This window comes from Malus sylvestris, chromosome 1 (genome assembly GCF_916048215.2).
Source record: "Malus sylvestris chromosome 1, drMalSylv7.2, whole genome shotgun sequence".
Taxonomy (NCBI): Eukaryota; Viridiplantae; Streptophyta; class Magnoliopsida; order Rosales; family Rosaceae; genus Malus; species Malus sylvestris.
The window spans coordinates 16066016-16090543 of NC_062260.1; the positions used below are offsets into that span (position 1 = coordinate 16066016).

Consider the following 24528-nt stretch of genomic DNA (forward strand, 5'->3'; position numbering starts at 1 on the left):
CTGTCCCAAAATTAACACTTTAGGTATGACTTTGGGACGAAAAAAACTTCATATACTAAATGTTGAAAACCACGAAACTTGATAATAGTAAACTGAGATTTACCCATTAAAAAATAATCGAATCCAACTCATTAAAAAACTGAGCTTCTACATTAATAACCAACTTGATATTATCTCTAGTTGACTGAAAATGGTTCTTCCTCTCTTTGTTTAGTTGGTTATTAATGTAGAAGCTTTTATCCCTTACACACGTGCCATGTGATTGGATGATGATATAGCAACAAAATATCAAAGTCATCTTAACATTATTTATTGACACATTACTTCCAAATATCTACGTCATACCAACATTATTTATATTTTAATAAACGATATTATTTATATTATAAAAAATGAGTAAGCTTAATCTCGTACTAATATTTATTAGATATTGATGTAATATGAAATGAATGTTGATGTTGTTAAATGACGTTGATATTCAATTGCATTCTTGTCCTATGTGTCACGTGCGTAGCTCTTCGAGTCATACGTAGCCACGCGCAATTCACAATGCGCAGGGCAGAAAATCTGATCAATTCAGTGATGTACTGATCAGCAATGAGCCCACTTATTTTGGGCTTTTTATCAAAAGATATACTAATTGAACTTGGGCCTTCTGGTAGTTTTTTTTTTTAATTTTTTTTGGGAAACTGGGCCTTCCTGTGCGTTCAAGCTCAAGTGAACATCTTACTTTTTCTTTTTCTGCTTAATACCACTCAACAAGTTTTGACTTTTTGCATTTCATTTGCTTAAGGTTAAGGGATACAACCATTATTTCGATCCCACTAATTAACTAATCATATATGCTTTTAACTCATTTCGTAGATTGACAAGTACGAGGTGTTACTGCATCATTGTTTGACAACTAAACAAGTAAGTATTTGATGCTAACGATGGTTAAAAAACCCTTATCTCCAAATCACGAGAAATTCTTACATACAACCGATCATATATATATATCTTTATCTTTCTTTCTATAACATTCATCATGTGATAATCATGTCGAGAATCACCCCCAAATCACACGTGACACAACCTCTCATTACTTGAGTTCAAAACATGCATATCTCATAGAGGCAAAGGCTATTCTTTAATTAGAATTTAGATATGTCAGTAAACAAGTATATAATATCTGGAGATAAAACTTAAAATATACACTTTATGAGGTTTGTGGTTTGAAAAGAGTTGAGATATTTGTTGAAATTTTAGTCGCTTACTAATGGAGATAGTCTTATATAGTTTCGTCATCTGTGATAAACTAATTTGCTTATCTCTGCGGTTCTGCAGAATGCTTAATTTTGGGATGATATAGTAACTTAACAACACTCTGAGCAAAAGAACACAAACTTTTTAGATCAATTTTGTAAAGAGTCGTGAAATATATCTGTGGCACGCTTGTGTTGGTTATTCTTATCATTTGTTCGGAAGCAAATTGTCCAAATTCAAACAAACCGAACTTATACGCGTCGATACTTTTCCCAATTTAACCACCTGGCAAGTTACCAAAAGGTCTTGACAGTAGGGTTTCCTTCAACATGACTCTAATTTAAGCCACTTTTTTGCATAAGTCCTTGTATTTAAAAGAGCCAGAAATCACTTTCTTTTGTTTTTTCTTTCTTTAACACATAGTGTTTAGTTACCTCCAGAAATTGGAAACCTAATGTTGAAAAAGTCTCTAGTACTGCTGTAAATTGATACCGCTGCAAATTGAAGATTCAATTAAACATGATAATCTACATATCATAGCTCAAACAAAAATACCCAGATCAAGGAATCAAGCAAATAAACATCACGCAGATTAACTAGATTAATTATTAAAGTACAACAACACCCTCACCTTTACATGCAGCACATAACTAAAAGCAATAGGGACCAACATAATTAACAAAATTAAAAACACCTAAAACAAAGCATAATTAGCATTATTGATTTCCCATACTACTGTTACGATAAAACGTACATATATATCTAGTTAGGCCACAGGAACGCTCCTATGGAAAACTGCCTCTTGTGTTGAACATCCCCAGTGATCGGCAGACCATACTCTCGAAGCAAGCAGTCAAGCTTCCACTCCGGCATGGTCTCATAGTCGGACTTAGTGTACCGCGGATAGTGCAGAGGCATCTGAAAGTATCCGCAGCGCTCTCCCTTGTGTTGTCCGTTGGCTGCACCACCCGTGGTTGATCGCGCCCTAGCCACCGATTCCAGGCCTCCTCCACTCATAGCTAGGGTTAGCTTGCTTGTGCCTGTGTGTTTCGTGGTTAGTTAGGGTTGTGGGACTTGAGGAGGAGGTGGCTATTTATAGAGATTCTGATGTGAAAACCAGAGAAAGGAATAATATTGTTTGCTGTATATGTACGAAGCACAGCACTGTCGAGGCTGTGAAATATGTAGTACAATTTTATGGAGAAAACAAAGTTGCAATACAAATGTTGGACAGTTAAAACCAAAATTGGGAAGGAATAGTGGGAGAGGTGTCACCCCTCACAAGATATTTTTTTGTTTTTGGAAACTCACAAGATTTTTTTTTTCTTTTTTTTTTGGAAACTCCCCTCACAAGATATTTGGTAATTGTTTTATTTTGGGAAAAAGACATAAGATATAGACAAGTGCCATAAGGAAAAGGAAACATCGAGGAATTTTTCTTTCGGATAACATTCTTTGACAGGGTAAGAAATTATTTTCCACTTTAATCGCTTTTGTATTCTCCAAGAAAACTTCAAATGCATTACGTTTTCTAGAATGTTTATTTTTTGAGAAAATTTGAAATATGTCCAATTTTATAGGTCTGCTTTTGAAATAGGTCTAATTTTTAGTTACTTTGAACTCATATTAAAAGATTCTTTATTTTTTCCACCACGAATTGTAAGTTTTGAGTAACTTTGTGTTTTCCACAGCCGACAAAGTGGAAAAACTGCCTTTACCTGCACCGTCGTTTCCACTCATCAATGATTAAATCATAACGTGTCTAAGTAGAACTTTCAAACTTCAAATTAAGTTTATGAAGCACATTGCCTTCAAGTTGTAAACTCAACTGACGTTGTAAGTTTGAGCAATTTTTTTTTAATGGTCTAAACTACTAAGTAGTATGAGAAATAAACAATCAAGATTGAATTAAGGAGATACTACTTTTTCTTACTTCTCGATCTAATAGATATAAAGTCGGTGTTAAAGTAAATGAAGAAATTTAAAGAATAATCTGAACGATAACTTTGAGGTACGACTTGAATCGTTTCCTTGAAGTGTTATTTGCCCCCACTCAAATAAGTTTGCTAAAGGATTCTTCACTTCCAGGATATAACAAAGTATGAAATATTTTAGCAAAACCGAATTATATTCCCTTAGAAATAACTAGAAAGAAATTGTATGAATGTGATGGAGAGACTAGAGAGCAAGGAATATAGAAATAAATTTATGAAATTGTGTGTGAAACATTATGCCACAGTAGATATTTATAGGCATTAAGGCATCCGTTCATTGAATCCTTTCATTTTAGTTGAAGATATACAACTCTTCTTAAAAATGTTGATCCAAAAGACATGTCTTCTATTTAGAATTTTCAGAAAATAAATATTGATTATTTATATCTTTTAATTTTACTTATAAAATTTGAGTAAACATCATGTCTTTTAACCAAAGTTGCAACCATCCAACAAAATATACAAAGGTTGAATGAAACCCAACCTTTTGTAAGGAGTTGCCGACTGTACACATGATGCGCACTGCAGCACCGCACACATGCTACACAATGCAGCATATATATATATATATAGGGTTCATGAATATAATATAATATAATATAATATAATATAATATATATTCTTGAAATATTCAACAGCCGGACTACTGGGATAGTCCAATAGCTTGGACTATGAAAGACTTAACCTAAGTTTGAGAGGTTCAAACTTTAACATCTTTTGAATTTTGATAAGAAAGAGAAGTAGCTCACTGATAATAAGTTGTAAACTCAACTCACGTTCTAAGTTTGAACCTTCAAATACCCGAAATTCATCTTAACTTTGTGACCTTTAGAAAGTAGGTTGTGAGAATTTTACTTTTTCGGTGGTTACTTAAATTTTACAAATTCATCCAAGCAATCTAACAAGTGATCGTAGCTGCAATCTAACAAGTGATCGTAGCTGGTATTACTTTAATCATGGAATGATTTTTATGGTGTAATAAATTCTCCTACCAAACAAACAAAATAATTTCCAATCTACTGTGCTCTCCATATGTCTCGTGCATCATTATGAATCTGCAATTATTCAGAAATGTTCTCCATTAGAACGATGGTGTACTATAATCTTCTCTACTTATAGATGAGAAGTATTAGATTTGAATTTTATGAATGATAAGTTTGACATTAACTTAGTCTCTCACCCTTTAGTATAAATATATCGTTGTATATATGTAGATGAGGCGGATTCGTGACATCATTTTTTTTACACAACTTTTGACACAAGGTTTTGTGAGGTCCACTCTGTAATTTATTTTAACGATCCATGCTGTCTATATTTTAGAACATCATTCATAACTCGGCCTTGCAAAAAATGAGACAAACCCAAAACCACTAAAACATTCATTTGTAGTGAAGAAAATCGACGAATACGGTTATACAAAGAAACCATAAACTCTTCATCCAACGCTAATATGGTTTCAGAATTTGGTGATATTATTTGTAGACATAAATTTTTAGGGAATACCTAAAAGATATGGTTCGGATCATTAAAATACATGACGAAATAGGCCCCACAAAAACCTGTGTCAAAAGTTATGTAAAAAAAATGAATCAACCCCCTATATGTGTGTGTATGTGTATATGTATAATAGGAACTGTTATTGACACTTCAAAAATCTTATTATACACTCTTCACAAGTGTTTTTTTTTTTCTAACTATGAAAATTTTGGAGTGCCAACAGTATTAAAAAAAGTTAGCAGATGTGGAGTCAACGTAGTTAGCCAAAGTAGTGTACTCGCTTATTTGGACTTAAATTTGAATTTATTGTAAGTTAGAGTGATTAAGAGTACTTTAATATGATATTTTCAACTGAAAATTCAGAGAAGTTATTTATACATGTAACATATTTGAGGAGTCTAATTACAATGTATGCCCCCATTTAATGATACGAATTTTATATAAGATTTAAACCGTTGATTTTCGGAATATTCAATGATATGTACCATGAAGGAAAATCTGAAATTTGAGCATTGGAATTGTTAGTGGTGGTTGTGAATGAATGCTGAGCATAACTGCAATGATTCAGTGCCACTAGGGTTGTGCACATTCAATGCAAAGCATTGATGTGTTTCATTAGTTATTTTCCGACTCCAATGTCCACACATTCGATCAGTGTGTGGAGTTTGAGACATCTATGGCTTAGATATCTGCCAATAAATTATGAACAACTTACATAATAAAAATACATATTTCTCGTGTGGTATCAACTATATAATGATGTGTAGATAAAAATTTGTAGATGTGATAAACACTGCAGGCTCATGCAGATTTACTATCAATGTCATTGATATTATCCTAACTTAATCACCTATTAGTATTACTAGGCGTTGAGTTTTATTATAAAAGACTTATGTGATATTAAAGGTGAAAACTCTCATAAATTGATTATTTTTGTCATATGACTGACGTGAAATCCTATTCTCCAACAAGATATTCTTATTTACTTAACATAAAATCATAATAGCGATATACTCGTGTCATAGAAATCTTTCTCCCATCGATTCAATACATAAATGCAAACGTACAATTTGTATATAAAAGTAGCTAACTCTATTCATGAAGCATAGACAAGTGGAATAAGCAAGAGATATAGGCCACAGATGGTGCCTTCACCCTCACATCATTCATGTCGGTGGTACCAGTCCGTTCTCGAATTACTATTTACACTATGGTCATGTTTGATCATTGGAATTGGATAGTTTTAGGAGGTAGGATTGGATTGCATTGGTGTTACAAACTTGGTGAAGCACGTGGTGAATTTATTTTAATGGTTAGAATCTTTCTTTTCAACTTATTACGTTTTGAGGCTTAAACCGTCGTCATCTCTTTAGTAAAGATTGACGTACAATATCGATTGTATTAAACAAAAACCATAAAATTAAATTAAACACTTATCCTGCCCATTAATATTCAAATCTTGATATTATGGAGCTAGTAACACAACCCTTTCTACCACATGATCAAAGTGATGACCACCACACTACCATTGGCCTCAAACAAGTCAACACCAACCACATTACCCATATAGATTTTCTCACACGAAACCATAAATATTGTGTTTCAAATAACATATATGGCTTGCAACAAGTGCATACGTAATATGGTCTTGATATGGTGTTATGAAGAAGGCCCGCCATATGTTGTAGCCTGTAAGTGAAGCAACATAAGAGTCAAACATGGAATTGGTCGTTAAATTATAGTTGAATTGTAATTTTGGTCTCTGAACTAAAGTTTATGTCTAAAATTAATATATAAAATCTGACAAAATATGGAAGTTTAGTCATTGACGTCAATATTGTGATAATGTCCGTCAAAATTAAGCATGTGACACACATGTTATTAAAAGGGACATATGAGCACTTCTCTAATTTTCTCTTTGACAAAAATTTTCACTAAATTGGCATGAAAGACTAATGCTCCACAATTTGTCAAATTTAAATATTAATTGTAATAGATTTTTGGGTAAATTACATAAAATTGCCTCAATTATTGGGCTAGTCACATTTCATACCCCATCTTTAAAACATTTCAATGTCATACATCATCTTACGAATTTGTTACAATTTCATACATTCCATCAGTTTGTCCGTCAATTCTTCCGTTAAATAGTGACGTGGCTTGAGATGGAGCCGACTCTCTATTAAAAAATTAATTAAATATTAAGAACTAAAAAAAATAAAATCATCTAATAATTTTTTTTGGGTAAATTACAAAAAACTATCTCAACTATTCGTCTGACGATACTTTCATACCTCATCTTTTAAAAATGACAATATCATACCTCATCTTACGAATTTGTGCCAATGTTAAACCTCCGCCAGTTTTTCTGTTAAATGCTGACGTGACCAGAGACGAGACCCACTCACTAATCCAACTGGATTAAAAAAAATAAAAAATGTTTTTAATAATTAAATATTCAAAAATTAAAAAAATTAAAAATTAAAAAACTAAAAAATAAATAAAAAATGGCCTAATGGATTCGACCTTCCCATCCCCCCGCACCAACCCTTTTTCTTCTTCTCTTCAACAGCCACCAAACCCTTCCCCATCCCCCTAACCTTCCTCCACCACCCTCTCTCTCTCTTCTCTCTGGAATTCGGTCTCCCTCATCCGTCCCTCTCCCCACTCGCACTTGTCCTTCCCTCGCTACCACCTCACAACCCGACCCATCCCTCCCCTAGTCCCTTCATACCCAACCTTCCTTCACCACCCCACCGCCGCCTCTCTTCCTCCATCTTCACTACCCCACTGAAGAAACCAAAAAAACCAAGCCCACACCTAGATCCCACACAAAAAAGGGTAAATTACACAAAACTACCTCAACTATGGGTTGAACAACACTATCATACCTCATCTTTTAAAATTGACGATATCATACCTCATCTTTAGAATTTGTTCCAATGTTATACCTATGTTAGTTTGTCCGTAAATTTCTCAGTTAAATGCTAACGTAACTTGATATGGGGCCCAGTTTCTCGCCCAGATGGATTCTACGTGGCACCACACCCATTACTACACTCATTCCTCTGTCCTTTTCCTATTCACTCCCATTCGATCCTGCCAAATGCCCAGAACCAAGCCTTTTATTAAAACCGTACCCTCATTCGATTTCCCCTTTTGTTTGTTTGTATTTGCCAATCGAATCCTCCGAACCGCTAATCACAATCACCACCGCCAAAATTCTCCCAACTCCCCAGAAACAAACACGAAATTGAAGCAAACCCAAATTCCAATAGATCAAATTATGGAATTACAATGCATAATGATTAAAAAATTACCTTAATTTACACGAAAAGCTTCAAGATCTAAAGTAGGGAAATTTAGGGAAAAACCCACCGAGCGTAGTTCATCTTCTTGTAAAACCAAATCGAGAAAAATGAGAGCAACAAATTCACCTCGTCCTTTCCCTACTGAGCGCTCGACGGCTTCAAGTTCAACATCGGCTTCCCCGGAGCTATCGCCCAAGGCAAAGTAGAGGAGGACGCCACCGACGAGAAAGAAGGGACGGAGCTGGAAGAGGATGAGGTCTTGCTGAGATGCCAGATGTAGTGGGCGTGAAGCCGCCGGAACCCGCCGAGAGTGAGGACCACATATCTCAGCTGCTGGCTGCCGCAGCCAGTGTTGGTCTAGTGCCTGGTGCATATCAGCTCTCAAAGCCGCTCATCCTCTGTCATTTCATGCCACTGCTTGTTCACGCACGACGCCATCCCCAACGTCCGCGCATCCACGTGCTTGAACACCTCGAAGATCAAATTGTCGTCTAGATTCGAAAACCACGCCCCTTTCATCTCATCCTGGTCGATGGGCGCCGATGGGTTCGAATGGGAAGATCTGGGACGAGGTAGGGTTAAGGTTTCAGGGAAATTGGAGGTTTTTTTGTTTGAAATTGGTCTAGAGATGGAGAAGGTGGGGGATTGTGGGGTGTTTGGTTACAGATTTAAATTTGGTGAGGGTGATGAATTTGTAGGGGGTGGGTCCCATTTATTTTATAAAAATATTAAATAAAACTATTAGACTAAGGAGTGGAGCCCATCTTAAGCCACGTCAGCATTTAACAGAAAAATTAATAGAAAAACTGACAGAGGTCTAACATTGACACGAATTTGTAAGATGAGGTATGACATTGTCATTTTTCCAACATAAGGTATGAAATTGTCGTTGGACCTATAGTTGAGGTAGTTTTTTGTAATTTACCAAAAAAAAAACATACCAAACCCACACCCAGATCCCCTTCCCCTCCTACACACTCATCACCCTCCTACCTTCTCTCCACCCAGTCCCTCCTCTGACCTCTCTCCTCCATTTGATTCGTCGTCGACCCCACACCTCCTCCGATCTCTCTCTTCCTCTCAACCTCTCGACCTCTCGATTTCCTCTTCCTCTCGGCCGTCAAAACCCTCATATCCTTCCCACCTCCGCTCTATTCGCCTTCAGACCCTTCTTCTCCTCCCTCTCTCCGTTGCTCTCCTCCTCGGCTCCGGTGGTTACAGAGAGAAGAGGGAGTTAGTGGGGAGAGAGAGTTGCGGGAGAAGATAAAGAGAATAGAGAGAAAAAGGTTGGTGCAGGTGGAAGAAAGGAAGGCCCGCATCCATATGCCTTTTTTATTTGTTCAGTTCTTTAATTTTTAATTTTTTTAAAATTTTGAATATTTAATTATTAAAAATATATTTAATTATTTTTTAATCCAGTTGGATTAGTGAGTGGATCCCATTTCTGGCCACGTCAACATTTAACAGAAAAACTGACGGATGTCTGACATTGACATAAATTCGTAAGATGAGGCATGACATTGTCATTTTTAAAAGATGAGGTATGAAAGTGTCATCACACCAATAGTTGAGATAGTTTTTTGTCATTTACCCTTTTTTTTTTTGCATGGGGGACCCACCCCTTATCCCCCTCACCCTTCTTCCCCGCCCATGTCTTCCCCCAACCCAAAACCAGAACCACCCCAAATCCAGATCCCACATGTGCCAACATCTCCCCCCCACCCTCCTCGACCACTCATCCCACTCCCTCACTCTTCTCTTCCCTCCCCAGAAACAAACAAACTTTGAAACAAAAAAACCCAGAATTTTTTTTGCAGGTGATCGATTCTACCGATTCTCTTCCCATTCTCTCTTCTTTTGGCCGATTTTGCCGTCGCCCGCCCCCCCCCCCGGGCACCCGTGGCACATCAACGTTGCTCCCCGCCTCCTCTTCCAAACCCCAAACCAAAACCCAGAAAAATCCGATCGAACCCGCTCTCATTCGACCCAGAACCCAAGCACAACTGCCTCCCGTCCCTTGAGCCAAAGCCCACAAACCCTTGAGCAAAGCCTGAAGCTTTCTCTTAAACAAGCGAATTCGAAATTTAGGGTTAGGGTTTGGGTGGAATTGGGGTATTTTGTTTGAAATTGGTTACAAGGATTAATTTGGTGAGGGTGATGGGTGTGTAGGATGAGGGGGAAGGGGAGGAGCACCATGGGAGGGAGGTGGAGATGGAGGAAGAGAGGGCGGCGGAGGGTTCTGGTTTTGGCATTAAAGGAAGGTTGGGGGGACACAGGTGGATAGGGAAGAAAGGGTGAGGGGGATAAGTGTTGGGTCCCTCATGCAAAAAAAAAAGATTTTATTTTTTTAGTTTTTAATATTTAATTAAATTTTTAATAGAGAATGAGCTCCGTCTCAAGCCACGTCACTATTTAACGGAAGAATTGACAAACAAACTAACGGAAGGTATGAAATTGTAACAAATTCATAAAATTAAGGTATGACATTGAAATGTTTTAAAGATGGGGTATAAACTTATGATTGGCCCAATAGTTAAGGTATTTTTTATGTAATTTACCCTAGATTTTTTTATTTAACAAACCAAAACGGAAGACTGCTACCAATCTACAACTAAGTATGATATTCTTTTTAGATACAACCATATGTTTACATTTAGAGATGAAGAAGTATCTAACTCATCATTAACGAGATTCAAAGTAAAGAATATAAAAAAAAAGTTCATCACTAGCCAATTAGGAAAAAATAAAAATTTATGGATGGAAAAAACAAAAACGGATAATAGAGTAAAAGATGTCTTTAAAATAGGTTATCATATTTTACACCATGAAACCAAAAAGCCATTAGACTCCTAAAATCAACACCACCATGGCATGCACGGTTCAAATCCCCTCCGAACAAGAGGAACAGCACTAGGGTTCACTCTTCAAAAATCCAAAGCAAGTGGTTTTAAGATTGGGAAATGATTTTCGCACGGTGCATGCATTATCCTTCCTATTTGTGTTTGTTTCGTCATTTACCACTGATTTACTCAGTCATGTGGCTAGAAACGATTGGAAAAGTAAACTAGTTACAAATTTGCTTTATTATTATGAAATGCTGTTTTGGTATTTTTGTTTTGGAGTTTTCTTGGATCACGTATCACGTCTTATATAAGGTCTAGTTTGATAGTTAGAATTGTATTAGAACGAACTTAATAATTCTCTAAATTTAGTATATATTAACGTTATTTATTTTATTATATTTAAAAAGGAATTCAGTTAGAACGGTTAACACACTTTCTAAATTGAGAAATGGAGACATCGAAGCTGGCGGGAAATATTGGAAGGACAACCGCACACAAACAACACTTAACATTCCCAAAATTCTTCACTTTCTAACCAAATCCAAAATTTTCCAGGAACATCTCATTGTTTTCTTACTGATCTGCTAGGCTCGATTTGACTTTTCGCTCTGGAGTACAATTTTTCTTACCCCTTTTTTTGAGTTATTTTAAGTGTATTCCACGTACTGGGTACTCTCTTTTAACTATCAGCCGGATTTGGCTGGAAGAATAATTCAAGTTGGATAATCAGGCTTTCGATTCGATTGGTTGCTGAGAAAACCTAGATGAGTTTGTTTGTCTCTGCTGTTTCATCGACAAGATTTGGCAGAAACCCTCATCGTCTTCGATGTCCTTCTTCGCATTGTTGTTCTTGAAGAAGCAAAATTTTTTGGGGTTCCTTACGGTGCAAGAAAAGACATTTTGCATGTTTGGTGGTTGACATTTCCTTCGATCGAACAATTTTATCCTGGTTAGTCATATAATACCTCGACCATTATCATTGTTTTCTTATTACTTCTTTTTGTTTAATACGTTTGGTTCCATTATTTCAAGATTTCGCGGTCGAATCCTGAAATGGAGCAATTTCGAAAGATCGGGGAGGATTTAGGAAGTTTAAAGGCCTTAATGGTGTTCCAAGACAACATCCAAATCAATCAGCGGCAGTGCCTTCTGCTGCTCGATATCTTCAGCTCAGCGTACGAATCAATAGCGGAGGAGATGAGACATAATCTTCGGTTTGATGAGAAGCACATGAAATGGAGGGTTCTCGAGCAGCCGCTGAGAGAGCTCCACAGGATATTCAAAGAAGCAGAAGCTTACATTCGACAATGCTTGGAAACCAAGGATTGGTGGGCTAAGGCCATCACTCTCTATCAGAACTCCGATTGCGTTGAGTTTCACATCCATAACCTACTTGCCTGCATGCCAATCGTCATTGAAGCGATTGACATTGCTGGAGAAGTTTCAGGGTGGGATCAGGATGAGATACAGAGGAAGAAAACCGTGTTTGCGGATAAGTACAAAGAAGACTACAGAGATTGGAAACTTTTCAAGTGGAGGTTTGGGAAGCAGTATTTGATTACTCAAGACTTCTGCAATAGGTTTGAATCAGCAAGCAAAGAAGATAGATGGACTCTGCTGCATAAAATCCGCGAAAAGAAACTTTCGGGTTCAACAAAGTACGGGAAACGCCTCATAGATCTCCTTTTCAAAAGCATAGACGGATCAGAGACACAGAATTTGAATGGGAAGCTCTTACCTAGTTCAATCCTGGTGCGGTCTAAGGACTACCAGGTGAGGCGGCGACTTGGGGGTGGAAGTCAGTATAAGGAGATCCTATGGTTGGGTGAAAGCTTTGCCTCAAGACATTTAATTGGAGAAGTAGAAACCTTGTTGCCGGAGATTTCTTCGTTGTCATTGCTTTCCCACCCGAACATAGTGCACTTCCTTTGTGGGTTTACGGATGAGGAAAAGAAAGAGTGTTTTCTCATTATGGAACTCATGAGTAAAGACCTCTGCAGCTACATCAAAGAGATTTGTGGCCCGCGAAAACGTCTTCCATTTTCTCTTCCTGCTGCTATTGATCTGATGCTTCAAATTGCAAGAGGAATGGAATATCTCCACTCGAAGAAAATCTACCACGGAGATTTAAATCCTAGTAATATACTTGTTAAAGCAAGAGGCATCTCCACAGAAGGTTACTTACAAGCCAAGGTTTCAGGTTTCGGTTTAACTTCTGTCAAAAGCCCCACACAGAAAAGCACTTCAAATCAGAATGGGAGCCTACCTTTAATCTGGTATGCGCCGGAAGTTCTGGAAGAGCAAGAACATGGAAAAAGTACTGAGAAAAAGTACGCAGAAAAGTCCGATGTGTATAGCTTTGGGATGGTTTGCTTTGAGCTTCTGACAGGGAAAGTGCCCTTTGAGGACAGTCATCTCCAAGGGGACAAGATGAGCCGAAACATAAGGGCGGGGGAGAGGCCGCTGTTCCCATTCTACTCTCTTAGATATGTGACCAACCTCACAAAGAAATGTTGGCATAGTGATCCATACCAACGGCCAAGCTTCTCGTCCATCTGCAGGATTCTTCGCTATATCAAACGGTTCCTTGCAATGAATCCTGATTACAACAGCCAGCTAGACCCACCGGTTCCTATGGTAGATTACTGTGAGATTGAGTCAGTGCTTCTGAAAAAGATTCCTTCTTGGGGGACTTCTGAACCATCACCAATATCACAAATCCCATTCCAAATGTTCGTTTATAGGATCGCAGAGAGAGAAAGAACATCTTCAAGCCTGAAGGATACTTCAGAATCGGGAAGTGACGGAGCTTCAATCTGTGGGGATGAAATTGTGGTCCCTGCAGATGATTCGTTCCCATCAACACCTGAAAGGAAGAGTTTCTCTTCGCCTGATAGCGTGAAAAAGAAACTTCCATTCTTGAAGAAATCATCAGATGTGAAAGCCAACAGACTATCAGGTTGCCCTAACCACACAACTCATTTGTTCCTGATTATTTTCAAGACACAAATTAAACACCTACAACTTATTCACAATCATGGAAAAATAAGAAAAGGAGAGTAGTGTAGTATACAGACATGCTATGGTCAATAAGAAAACAGGATTAATTCTTTTACGCACATGTGAACTGATGCGATCTTTCTTTCGGTTACACAGGAACACCAAGAGGACGGTCCAGACCTCCACAGATGACCCCTTGTGGCCGCAGTGTTAGTCTGAGATTGGGTTCAGAAAGCCAGCTGATGGAAATGAGTCCAAGAATACGGAGAACTAAATCCGGACATGTCTCAGATTCAGAGCTCTCCTAGACCTTGATATGTCACACATTGTGTCAACAAATTATCAAAGCTTCCATCTAATTTTCAGTCTATGGATTGCTCAGACGAACATAAGAGAAGCACGGTTCAAGATAGGAACAGTTTAGCTTGCCCCGAGAAGTAAACTGTGTTCAAGAACACAAAAACCTCTGCTGACGAAAACTCAAATGTACAGAAACAACTCTATACCAGGAGAGAGACGGAGGAAGAAGAAATTGTTTAAGTCCCGAAAGTAAGGGGCAAGATTTGCAAGAGCATTGGGATTTCATTTCACAGTCAGAACAAGATATACATACACCATGAATGGGCAGAAACTCAGGGATCCTTCGCGATATCTTTACAAAGAGTTGGGTACAAACTTACAAGTTCGAGTCATATAGAGCTTACCTTTTGTACATAGCATATAAAAATGTGGTAGACCCTTCCAATCATGATAGCTTGAAGGTTTGCACTCTGTACAGGAACGATCCATTCAAAGCATCCGTCGAGCATAGTGCAGGCGAGACTTCAACAGTGATGATATCTGACAAGATATTACCGCTTAACAGCAAGACAAAAGACAATCGGAAATCATTTCAGCCGGGGGCGAAAAAAGAGATTGTATATATCTTTGCAAAGCATTTAGAAGAGGCACAGTTTCTATTAAAATTTAGAGTTCCAAGCATTTAGACTGATATCTGTACATTTAATAATTTCTTCAACAGGTTGATTAGGTTTTATATAACTTGAGAAATTCTTTGACAACGCGGCTCATCTACCCTTGCCAACTTCTGTCCACTTTCATAATTTACTACTCCAGGGAACGCTCCGGGAATAAATCGGAGGAACCTTTTAGTTAATATACAATGATCTTCAGTAACCTCCAGTTTTGGAGGAAGACCAGCTCAAACATCGCTGCTGTACCCGTGATTACATGAATGTCGGCATTCCATTCCCGCTCTGACATTAACGAATAGCACAAAAATGTCAGTATCAAGTTATCAACAGGTAGATTGTTTTCTTCATGAAGTTCCCTTGTCACCAGCAGCCCATTAATTGATATCTTTTACAGTCCTATACGCATCCAGGAAGCGAAGGGTTGGCTCTGTTAAATTTCTGTTCAGTGTAATCTTCAACCTGACCAGGTTCTGCTTCCAGTACCCATTTTGATCCTAACAGGACGTACAAATAAAAGAATTTTGGGGACAGAACAGATTCTTTAGATGATTGAGGGCGATAAACTTCAATCACACCATCTGCAATAATTTCAAAGTTCCACTTGAGTTGGCAGCAACAAGTATGTTAGACTTTCTTCTCCAACAGACACTCGAGACAAACTGCCCGCTGCAATCACCAACCTCACTTCCAGAAACAGGATCAATTGCTCCAAATTTATGTGAAGTGATGGGCATCGGTAGACTTCTGTAATAACTATAAACCTGTCAAGGGAAAAGTACAGAGAGCGGAACAATTATAATTAGTTAAAATCGGAGCAAGTGTTGGAAGGTTTCTAATTTGTCAGAGATTATTCACTTAGGAACATATCTTTCTGAAAAATCCTACATTACGCAGGCCCTTCGCCATCACATGCTCATTCTAATACAACATGACATGTTAAAGGGTATGGCCAGAGGATGCTTCAAACACCAACCCATTATTGAAAAATATTAATTCATATCTGGAGCACAAAAACTTGGAAGACAAACAAATTCATACCTCGTTAGTTTCTGATCCACATGCTATGTATCCATCTGAAACAGATAAACCCACGAAATTCTGAAAAGGCAAGACGTGACGAGTTAGAACTATAGATAAGCTATGCAAAACATGAAATGCTAGGAAAGTCGTATGTCCAGAGTAATTAGCCAACCTTCTCATTAGTGTGACCGCTAAATGTTAAGCTGCAGGCATTGGGAGACGATCCGGTTGAGGTAGATTGGTTAAGATCCCAAAGCTTCAGAGTGTTGTCTGTAGATGCAGAAACAAGGGTTTCCGCATCTACAAATTTTACATAGCTAACAGCTTTTCCATGACCAGGTAAAGTGCACCAAGGGATTCTAGTATTCCGAAGATCATAGCCATAAATTTTGTAATCAGCGGATCCAAAAACCACGAGATTGGAAGAGTATTCAGAGAACTGAACACAACATACATTAGCTGCGTTCCAGATTGTGTTTGTTGATTTTTTCTGCATAAATAGATGAAAACTTTCAGAAAGATAATCGAGGTCATGAAGATGGAAATATCTTGCTTTCTAAAGCAATATTCAGAACCATATACGAGAGCATACCTCATTAGTGCTCCAGAGTTTCACTGTACAGTCATCACTTCCACTAGCAAACTTCTTTGGGTCAGCTTGAGAGAAGTCGACACACCAAGCCCGCCTTTGGTGCTCTACATACTGAGAAAATCCTTGACCAGTAGTTGCATCCCACATCTGAATGAAGACAAATGAATACGGCATTTTTTATTCGTAAAGAGAACAGGATGGTGACTTAAAAGATCGCACAGGTATGCACGATTCGATTTATGTCTGAATTTACAAATTTTACACGCTAATAGGTAGAAAAAATTTTGTAAAAAATACACACCTGTACGACTCCATCATAATCCGATGAAGCCAGATAGTTCTTAAAATAGTTGTTCCAGCAAACACAGCTCAACTTAGATTTGTGTGGCATTTCAACTACAGGATAATGGATATCCAAAGAATTGTCTACAAGCGCATCAAAATCAAAGATCTTGATTTTCTTTGATACTCCAGCCGTAGCAATGTACTCCTCATCACGGTCGAAACTCAAACAGCAAATCACATTGCTAGAGTTTAGAAGATCTCTGTTTCTTAATGTCCCACATACTTCAAACTTGCTAAAGCGAGAAAACTTGGGTAAACCGTCAAAAAAGGCTCCAAGCCGATCACCTGATTTCTGGTTGGTGCTTGAATCTTGACTACCATTTCGCACATGACGCCAACTGTCTCGATTGTTTAACACCTCCTTATCAGGGCGTGCTGCAGGAGCAGTTTTCTTTAGCCTCATCTGGTATCTTGTGGAAGCGTAAGCATCCCCTAACTGGTTGATATTCATCATCAATTGCGTCTCAATCATATTTGACACTGAACCCTGTTCTCTGTCACTATGAAATTCCTTGTGTGCTAAGGAAGCATCTGAGGATATTCCTGATAAGGGCCTCCCCCCAAACTTGTTTATATCTTCTTCTAAGCGTCTTATTTCTTCAACTAACTTAGAGGCATGACCTTGCTTCTTGTCTTTTAATGAGCTGAGAAAACTAAGTAATGCCTCTGATTCTGCATCAAAATCATCAGCAGATTTTGAGAAATCGTCACAAGAAGCCGATTCTTGTTTTCCACCCATCAGTTCAGACTGCAGGATCTCTCTGCAGCACACCGGACAATAAGAACTTCAAAATTTGGCCAATTAAACATAAATAAGGGATATACCTTCAGGTCAACATGCACTATATGATTAATATTGTAATGCTACCAAAGTATTGATTTTTCATACTTATGACAGTTAATAAAAATAGCAGAAGGCAGTAAATTAGAGAACTGCAGATGGTGATACCTAGTTGTTGGACGAGACAAAGGTTCAGGATGTAGAAGCCATAAGCAAAAGCCAGCTCCGAGTGGATTTTGAGAAAGAAAATTTGGTGGCAGAATCCGATCGTGCAAATCCCACATCAATGCGGAATGCACCTCCCATGAGTCACAGAGACACAACAACTGTCATGAACAGGCTGAGCAAGTCAAATAACCCGGAGGACAGAACAATTGAAGTCAAAAGCAAAAACAAACAGTTCAAAAAAAAGAACTCGTCAAAACAGTGGAAAATATCTTCTCACCTCAAAAAGAAGGACCCCAAGGGCATAGACATTTGAAGAAAGTGTGCAACCTCTCTCACTGAACTCCTCCGGACTGGTATACCATTTTTCTTCCAACTGAACAATTGCAGAAGTTGACCCTTGCTGTACTGCAACCAATTTATTTTGGTAGCTTGAATTCATTCGGAACTGGAGTTCACCATACTCAAATTTTTTTGGACCAGCTATGAAATATTCGTCCTCATTACCTTCACTCATTTTTGTCTGTGTTCCACCTAAAATACGCTCAGCATCTGCATCTGCATCCTGCTCGGATTGCCTTTTGTTAATCAAATCTCGGTTCACAATACTGATTGGTTCTCTGATGGCTGATCCACCTGTGTATTTAATCTCATTTGATGGCAACAAAATGAAGCGCGATGGTCGTAAGTCTTGCAAGGGAACACCCTGAGAGTGTGCAAAATCAACCAACTCCACAATCTGCCTAAATATGAGCAGCCTTTCAGCTACATCAACTTTGTGACTCCCAGGTTTAAGCCACTCTCTCAAGCTGATCCCGTAACTGATAGATTTTGTGCCAGACTGATTTTGCACATGTGAAGAAAGCCGATCATTGTTGGCATTTGCTTTCAACTCTGCATCACTAGCTACCTCAGAACCATAACGGGGCTTTAAATCATTCTGGCCTACAACCTGACTACCAAAGCCACCATAAGGTTCTGGAAATTTACTGATTGTTTTTCCCTTTGACATTTCCTTTACAAGTAACTGAGAATTGCTATTTGTAGATTGGGTCTTCAGTCGCTTCTTGGCAATACTAAGCATATTGTTTGACATAATCTTGCTGTCCTCAGCCCTTAAATACGCAGACAGTTTATCTGCCTCCTGCTCAGAGTGATTGCTTGACAATGGCTTCAGACTCCTTACACGAGGAGACATTTCTCTAAGCTCGCCTCTTACTCTCAACAGATTCTGATCATTGCCAAGTGACGTAGAATCTCCGCGAAAATTCTTGCTTCTGAAACCTCGTGCTACTGCCGGATCTGGATCTTGCCAACATTCTTGACTAGAAGCTGAGTCTGGTTTCCTATAATGTTTCAATTTTAATTCTTCCACCACCTGCCCCATGCCATTTGCAGACCAGCGGGGCTCAAATCCAGATGAAGAAGTTACACATCTACTCAAATCCTTGCCCTCCATTGTGGACACCACCGGCGACTCAGGCAGATTTTGACCCTCCAGTGCTACATTGTGAAAAGGATCAACCTCCTTTGGCTTGAGCTTTTCATTCCTTACTGCTACACGATTTGCAGCCATGTTATCGACAAAATTCTCCATACCATCCATCTTTCACTTCAATCAATGGAGATTAATAATTTGTTGTGACGTGGCCTACTCATGTCACAATAAAAACGAATGAATCAATGATAAGGATCATGAATTAATCCATAAACTCATCTTTTACATAGGAAGAACATAAAACACATCTCTAATTACCTAAATTAGGAAAAATTAATAGAACAACTAATTCTGGAAAAACAAAGATACCATCTTGGCAACCCAAAAAGAGAGCATAAATTGCCTAAAACCCAAAATTACGATCTCATGAAACAACATAGAAATAATGAGTTAAATCAAGTTAATCAGCATAATTTAATTTGTAGTTAACATTCAACATATCTCTCATCATTCAAAATAAAATAACACATGCATCATCAAAGTAGCAACACAGAATCTAAACAAGTTAATCAAATTCCAAACAATATTACAAAAAATTAACCAAAACCCATTAATCTTAATCAGATTTCAAACCAAAAAAAGAAAAGGCATTACCATTGAATCAAGCTCCAGACTGTTCAACAATATCAGCAAGCCAACCCACCACCAAACCCCCTGCAAGCTCAGAACAGAGATGCATAAAAAACTTCCCTCAAATAATTTTTTTTTTTAAAATAAAAACTACAAAAAGTGGAAAATTTATATAAAACTCTAATCTAAAATCTTTTGCGCGGTAACAGGAGGACCTTGATTAAATTTTATCAATTTGAAAACTTGCTAGTTAATATGATCATAATATCAAATTATATTTTTGTGTATTTTACACTTGAATTTGGATCTTGTGGTACCTTTCGTTTTGCTTGTTTCGAATTTCGGAGAGGCTTTTGCAAATTGCAGTCTGTGGCCAAGAAAGCTACAACCACGATACTTTTCCCCCCTGCAAAATTTGTGAACGAGACCGATTAGTTAAGTCGGTTGTTTTCTGCGGAGACGTGTACACAGAAGTGGGCATAGACTTGGGTTTTATTACTGATTGCGACGTGTTGAGAGTTTTTGTGCTTTCATGAGCAACTGCGGCAATTAGTGAGTGATGCAAGTAACCTTTTTTTCCTCCTTTTTCTTTCCCAAATTAGATCTTACCGTCTTAAGCATGTGAGAATTTGTTTTAAGGAAAACTAATGAAAGAGGCTTGAAACTTTGAATTTTAACAATAAAGACAAAATAAAGGGTAAAATGAATAGTACTAGCCTACCAGGATTGACTTTTTAGTATAAAAATATGGTTTTTCGTTAAAATGAACAGTAATGGAAGCTTTTCATTAAAGTTCTTTTCGTTTTAATCAATGTGGGATGATGTATTCAAAATTGGAACCTTTCAAAATTAAGAACGAGGTAGACTGTGAGTTGTCAAAGCAATGTGTTTATTAGTTTAGTGTTGACATCACAACACATGGAGATATACGCGTAGTGCAAATAAGAATCAGCGAGATAAGAATTCAATAGTATTGGGAATGAGAGCAATGTTGTACACCAATGTGAGATGAGGTATTAAAAAATGGAACCTTTCAACAATAAGAACAAGATAGAGTGTAAGTCCTCAAAGTAGTCTGTCTTTATTTAGTTTAGACATCATAACACTTAGAAACATAGGTGTAGCACAATTAAGGATGAACATGATAAAAATTCAAGGAAATGAGAGCAAAGTAGTACACCAATGTGGTGTATTCAAAATTAGAACCTTTCAACATTAAGAGCGAGGAGTAGAAGTCGTCAAAGTAGTATGTCCTTATATAGTTTAGTAACAAAACACTAAATGATATAGGTGTAGCACAAATAAGAATGAACAAGATAAGAATACAACATATAGGAAATGAAAGCAATGTAGCACACCAGTGTGGTCTGAAGTATTCAAAATTGGAACCTTTCAACACTAAGAGCAAGGTAAAGTATAAGTCATTAAAGTATAGTTTGTCTTTATTTAGTTTAATGATGACAACACAACACTTAGAGATATAGGCGTAACACAAGTAAGGATGAACAAGATAAGAGTTCAACATATAGGAAACGAGAGCAATGTAGTACACCAATGTGGTATGAGGCATTCAAAATTGAAACATTTTGACACTAAGAACAAGGTAAAGTGTAAGTCGTCAAAGTAGTATGTCTTTATTTAGTTTATACATCACAATACTTAAAGCTATAGGTGTAGCACAAGTAATGAGGAATGAGGTAAGAATTCAACAGTATATAGGAAAGGAGAGTAGTGTAGTACCAATATGGGATGAGGTAATCAAAATTGGAACCTTTCAACACTAAGAACGTGGTCAAGTGAAAGTCATCAAAGCAGTATGTCTTTATTAGTTTAGATTAGTAGCAGAATACTTAGAGATATACGTGACACGCCCCGATCCCGATGTCCCACGGACATCGGAATGGTCACATCCTGGCCGACACCCGAATGTGACGCAAGCCATTTATTGAAAATATGAGAACTAAAATAGGAATAAGATAAAAGAAATTTAAATATAATTAATATGCAAATGAGGAACGTGTTCAGAGCATATAACTAATTATATACACTAGAAAAAGAAATAATATAGAATTGAATGAATAAGAGGATGGTCCTACATCGAGAAGACTTGAAGATGCCGATGCGAAAATGCTTTGATAGGAGTATATTTGTGCGACTTAGTTAGCTTGTTTCCTTGTATTACGTAGTTAGTTTCTACTTTTTAGAGTGTTTTAAGCCATTTTCGTGTGTTTGTAGGTTCAAATGGCAAAAGTGGCAAGAAAAGGCAATTTGGAGCATTTTAAAGCAGTTTTGGGCTTGGAATGGATAACATACGTATGGAGCAAGGTGGATTGACGTTTTTGAAGATCAAAAGAGGCTAGAAATGTGCTACAAATATGGAGAAATCAAATCAAGACTTGGAGGATAAGGAATCAACTAAAAAGAAGGAACATTATCTTAAGTCTTAACCAACCTTATCTTATCCAACATTATCCAAACTAACATTATCTTATCCTAACCTTATCATAATCCTATTCTACCTAAATTCCAGCTACAAGGGGGAATTATTTTCAGATTATGACACCTAAAAACCTGATTTCTAGAAGGCCTTACCTTATCCTAAAAAGGTGCCGCATAAGCCCCTATCCTTTCTTCTAGGAACCTACCAAGTATTCTAGTCCTTATCCTCCCTAGTTTCTGCCATATAATTAACCTTTTCCTTGTGGGATTGGGGTGCTAAATCCTTCTCCAAAACAACTTTTGTGCCATGCCCTAGCCCTATAAGTACACCAATGCCGCACCATTCAGGACCACCACACACAAGAGCCTAAAATCAGAAAAACACACTTGTGCCGCAGCTTTGCAAGAAAGGAGAAGAAGAAGCTTGGAGCTGTGCCTGCCATTCAAGACCTTTGGATTGTTGAAGCGTTTCTAGATGTATTTTATCTTTTGTTTTCAATGTTTAATTTTAATTGTCTTTACTTAATTGCAAACATGTGGAACTAATTTCGTTTTAGCTAGAGGTGAATTCAAAGCCATGAACATATGTGTGATATGAATTGATTACATCTAATTGTTTCATAAATCGTGAATGCAATTTACTTATCTGTTTGATTGATAACTTATTCTTGTATGTTTATTAAGGAGGCCTACTTAGTTTGCCTGCAGGGATTTAATGCTAAAATATAAGGGAGTTTCACCTAATAGTTATGAACTTATATTTACAAGTAGTGGAGGTTGCTAGTCACGATCGCATTAAGTAAATTTCTGGCAGGAGTATCATGCAGTTCATAGTTACGAATGTCATGTCAATGCTTATGATTTTCACATAACTTAATGATCTTTGATATGTATCTCTATTATGCAGTTCATGTAGGGAACTTGATTAGAATAATTTGGTTGCGTCGTTGAGTCAAATTCAATGAATTTAGGAAAATCTGATGGTTAATTTGTGCAGTTCACGGTTAACTTGGGACATTGTCGTTCATGGTTTATAAGAAGAATAAATGGAAATCGATTTGTATGCATATGTGTTATGTGTGGAGAATGACCTTCTAGCTTGCCTTTCACCCCCTTAATTCACCCAATTTCATACCCTTTAATTTGTTTCTGCAACTTTGTTTGTTTAAATCTTAAATTTGTCAAAACAACCCCCCTCTTTTAGTATTCTGAGTCTTTTTTAGTTTAATTTTCGTCCAAACATCCTTTTAGTTCGTGTTTTGAGTCAATTTAACTTAGTTTGTGTGTTTTGAATCAGTTTAGTTTATTTTGAGTAGTTTAAGTTTAGTTTTCTATTTTTGAGTCTAGTTTAGTGATCTAGAGTTTAATTTGTGTAGATTAGCAGCCCTCCTAATCCCCGGCCTAGAACGATCCCTACTTACACATACTACAACTATCAAAAAGAGGGTTTAAGTTTGTGTGCTATTTTATATCACATCATGCTTTGACGCCAGGATTGTATGCCTCGATTCTAAGTCCTGAGGGGGCGCAAAACAAACATGAGTGGACCAAGTTGATATATTTATAATAAAACAGTTATCAACATACTAACCCCCGAAGCTTTATGAAAACTAATAGCATAATATGTAATAAGTTTCCGGAACCCTAGCATGCCATAAAACCTTTGATAATACATATCTCGTATATAGTGTGCTAACTAGTGGTATCATAATCAACCCGAAGGCCCCTACATCACCCGACCCGAAGGCCAATATAATATCATTGCCCGGAAGTAGAATAGTGACCACATACCCATAAAACATCGAATATAGTCTTTCCAAACATTGGTCATATATCTCAAAATCGTCTTCATAATATAAAGTCATCCATCATTTATACTATAAAGAAGTGTGCAAAAGCATGTTCTAAATAGTATATCGTCATCCATCAGATATGCTAGAAAGAACATGAGTTCGATAGAAAATATGGTATTCCAAAATATTCTAAGTAAGCATAATATCATACAAAATGTTATCTAAAACGTGATCATTAAATCATGTTTTTCATGTATGCATTTCTACTATTAAAACATGCATTTTAGAAGGGGTCCACTCATAGATACTTCGCCGAAGAGCCACACAAACTAGTGAAGAAAGAAGCACCACAATAAATGCACCTAAGCACATAAATGGTCCAATTAATAAAACTATATTATAACAATTGAATTTGGGAAAACGGAAGTCAAAATTAGCCTAAGAGGGGTCCCAGAAGAAAA

The 24528-nt window shown here is 37.4% G+C and overlaps 2 protein-coding genes and 1 pseudogene across 2 annotated transcripts; 1 reads left to right on the forward strand and 2 right to left on the reverse strand.

Moving 5' to 3' along the window:
• Positions 1 to 7432: 7432 nt before the first annotated feature.
• LOC126613931 (F-box protein GID2-like) lies at positions 7433 to 9180 on the reverse strand (annotated as a pseudogene).
• A 2231-nt stretch (positions 9181 to 11411) lies between these two features.
• On the forward strand, positions 11412 to 14198 carry LOC126622736 (uncharacterized). Its single transcript, XM_050291475.1, has 3 exons — positions 11412 to 11839; positions 11923 to 13849; positions 14047 to 14198. The coding sequence occupies exons 2-3, from the start codon at positions 11944 to 11946 to the stop codon at positions 14196 to 14198; spliced, it is 2058 nt and encodes a 685-aa protein (XP_050147432.1). The 5' UTR covers positions 11412 to 11839; positions 11923 to 11943.
• Positions 14199 to 14827: 629 nt separating this feature from the next.
• On the reverse strand, positions 14828 to 20279 carry LOC126622728 (protein SUPPRESSOR OF PHYA-105 1-like). The gene is made up of 9 exons (XM_050291464.1): positions 20153 to 20279; positions 19860 to 19919; positions 18048 to 19418; positions 17771 to 17928; positions 16778 to 17582; positions 16477 to 16623; positions 16057 to 16374; positions 15903 to 15962; positions 14828 to 15625 (listed from the first exon to the last, which is right to left on the reverse strand). Exons 3-9 carry the CDS (start codon positions 19371 to 19373, stop codon positions 15434 to 15436), a joined length of 3006 nt encoding a protein of 1001 aa, XP_050147421.1. The 5' UTR covers positions 19374 to 19418; positions 19860 to 19919; positions 20153 to 20279; the 3' UTR covers positions 14828 to 15433.
• Positions 20280 to 24528: the final 4249 nt, after the last annotated feature.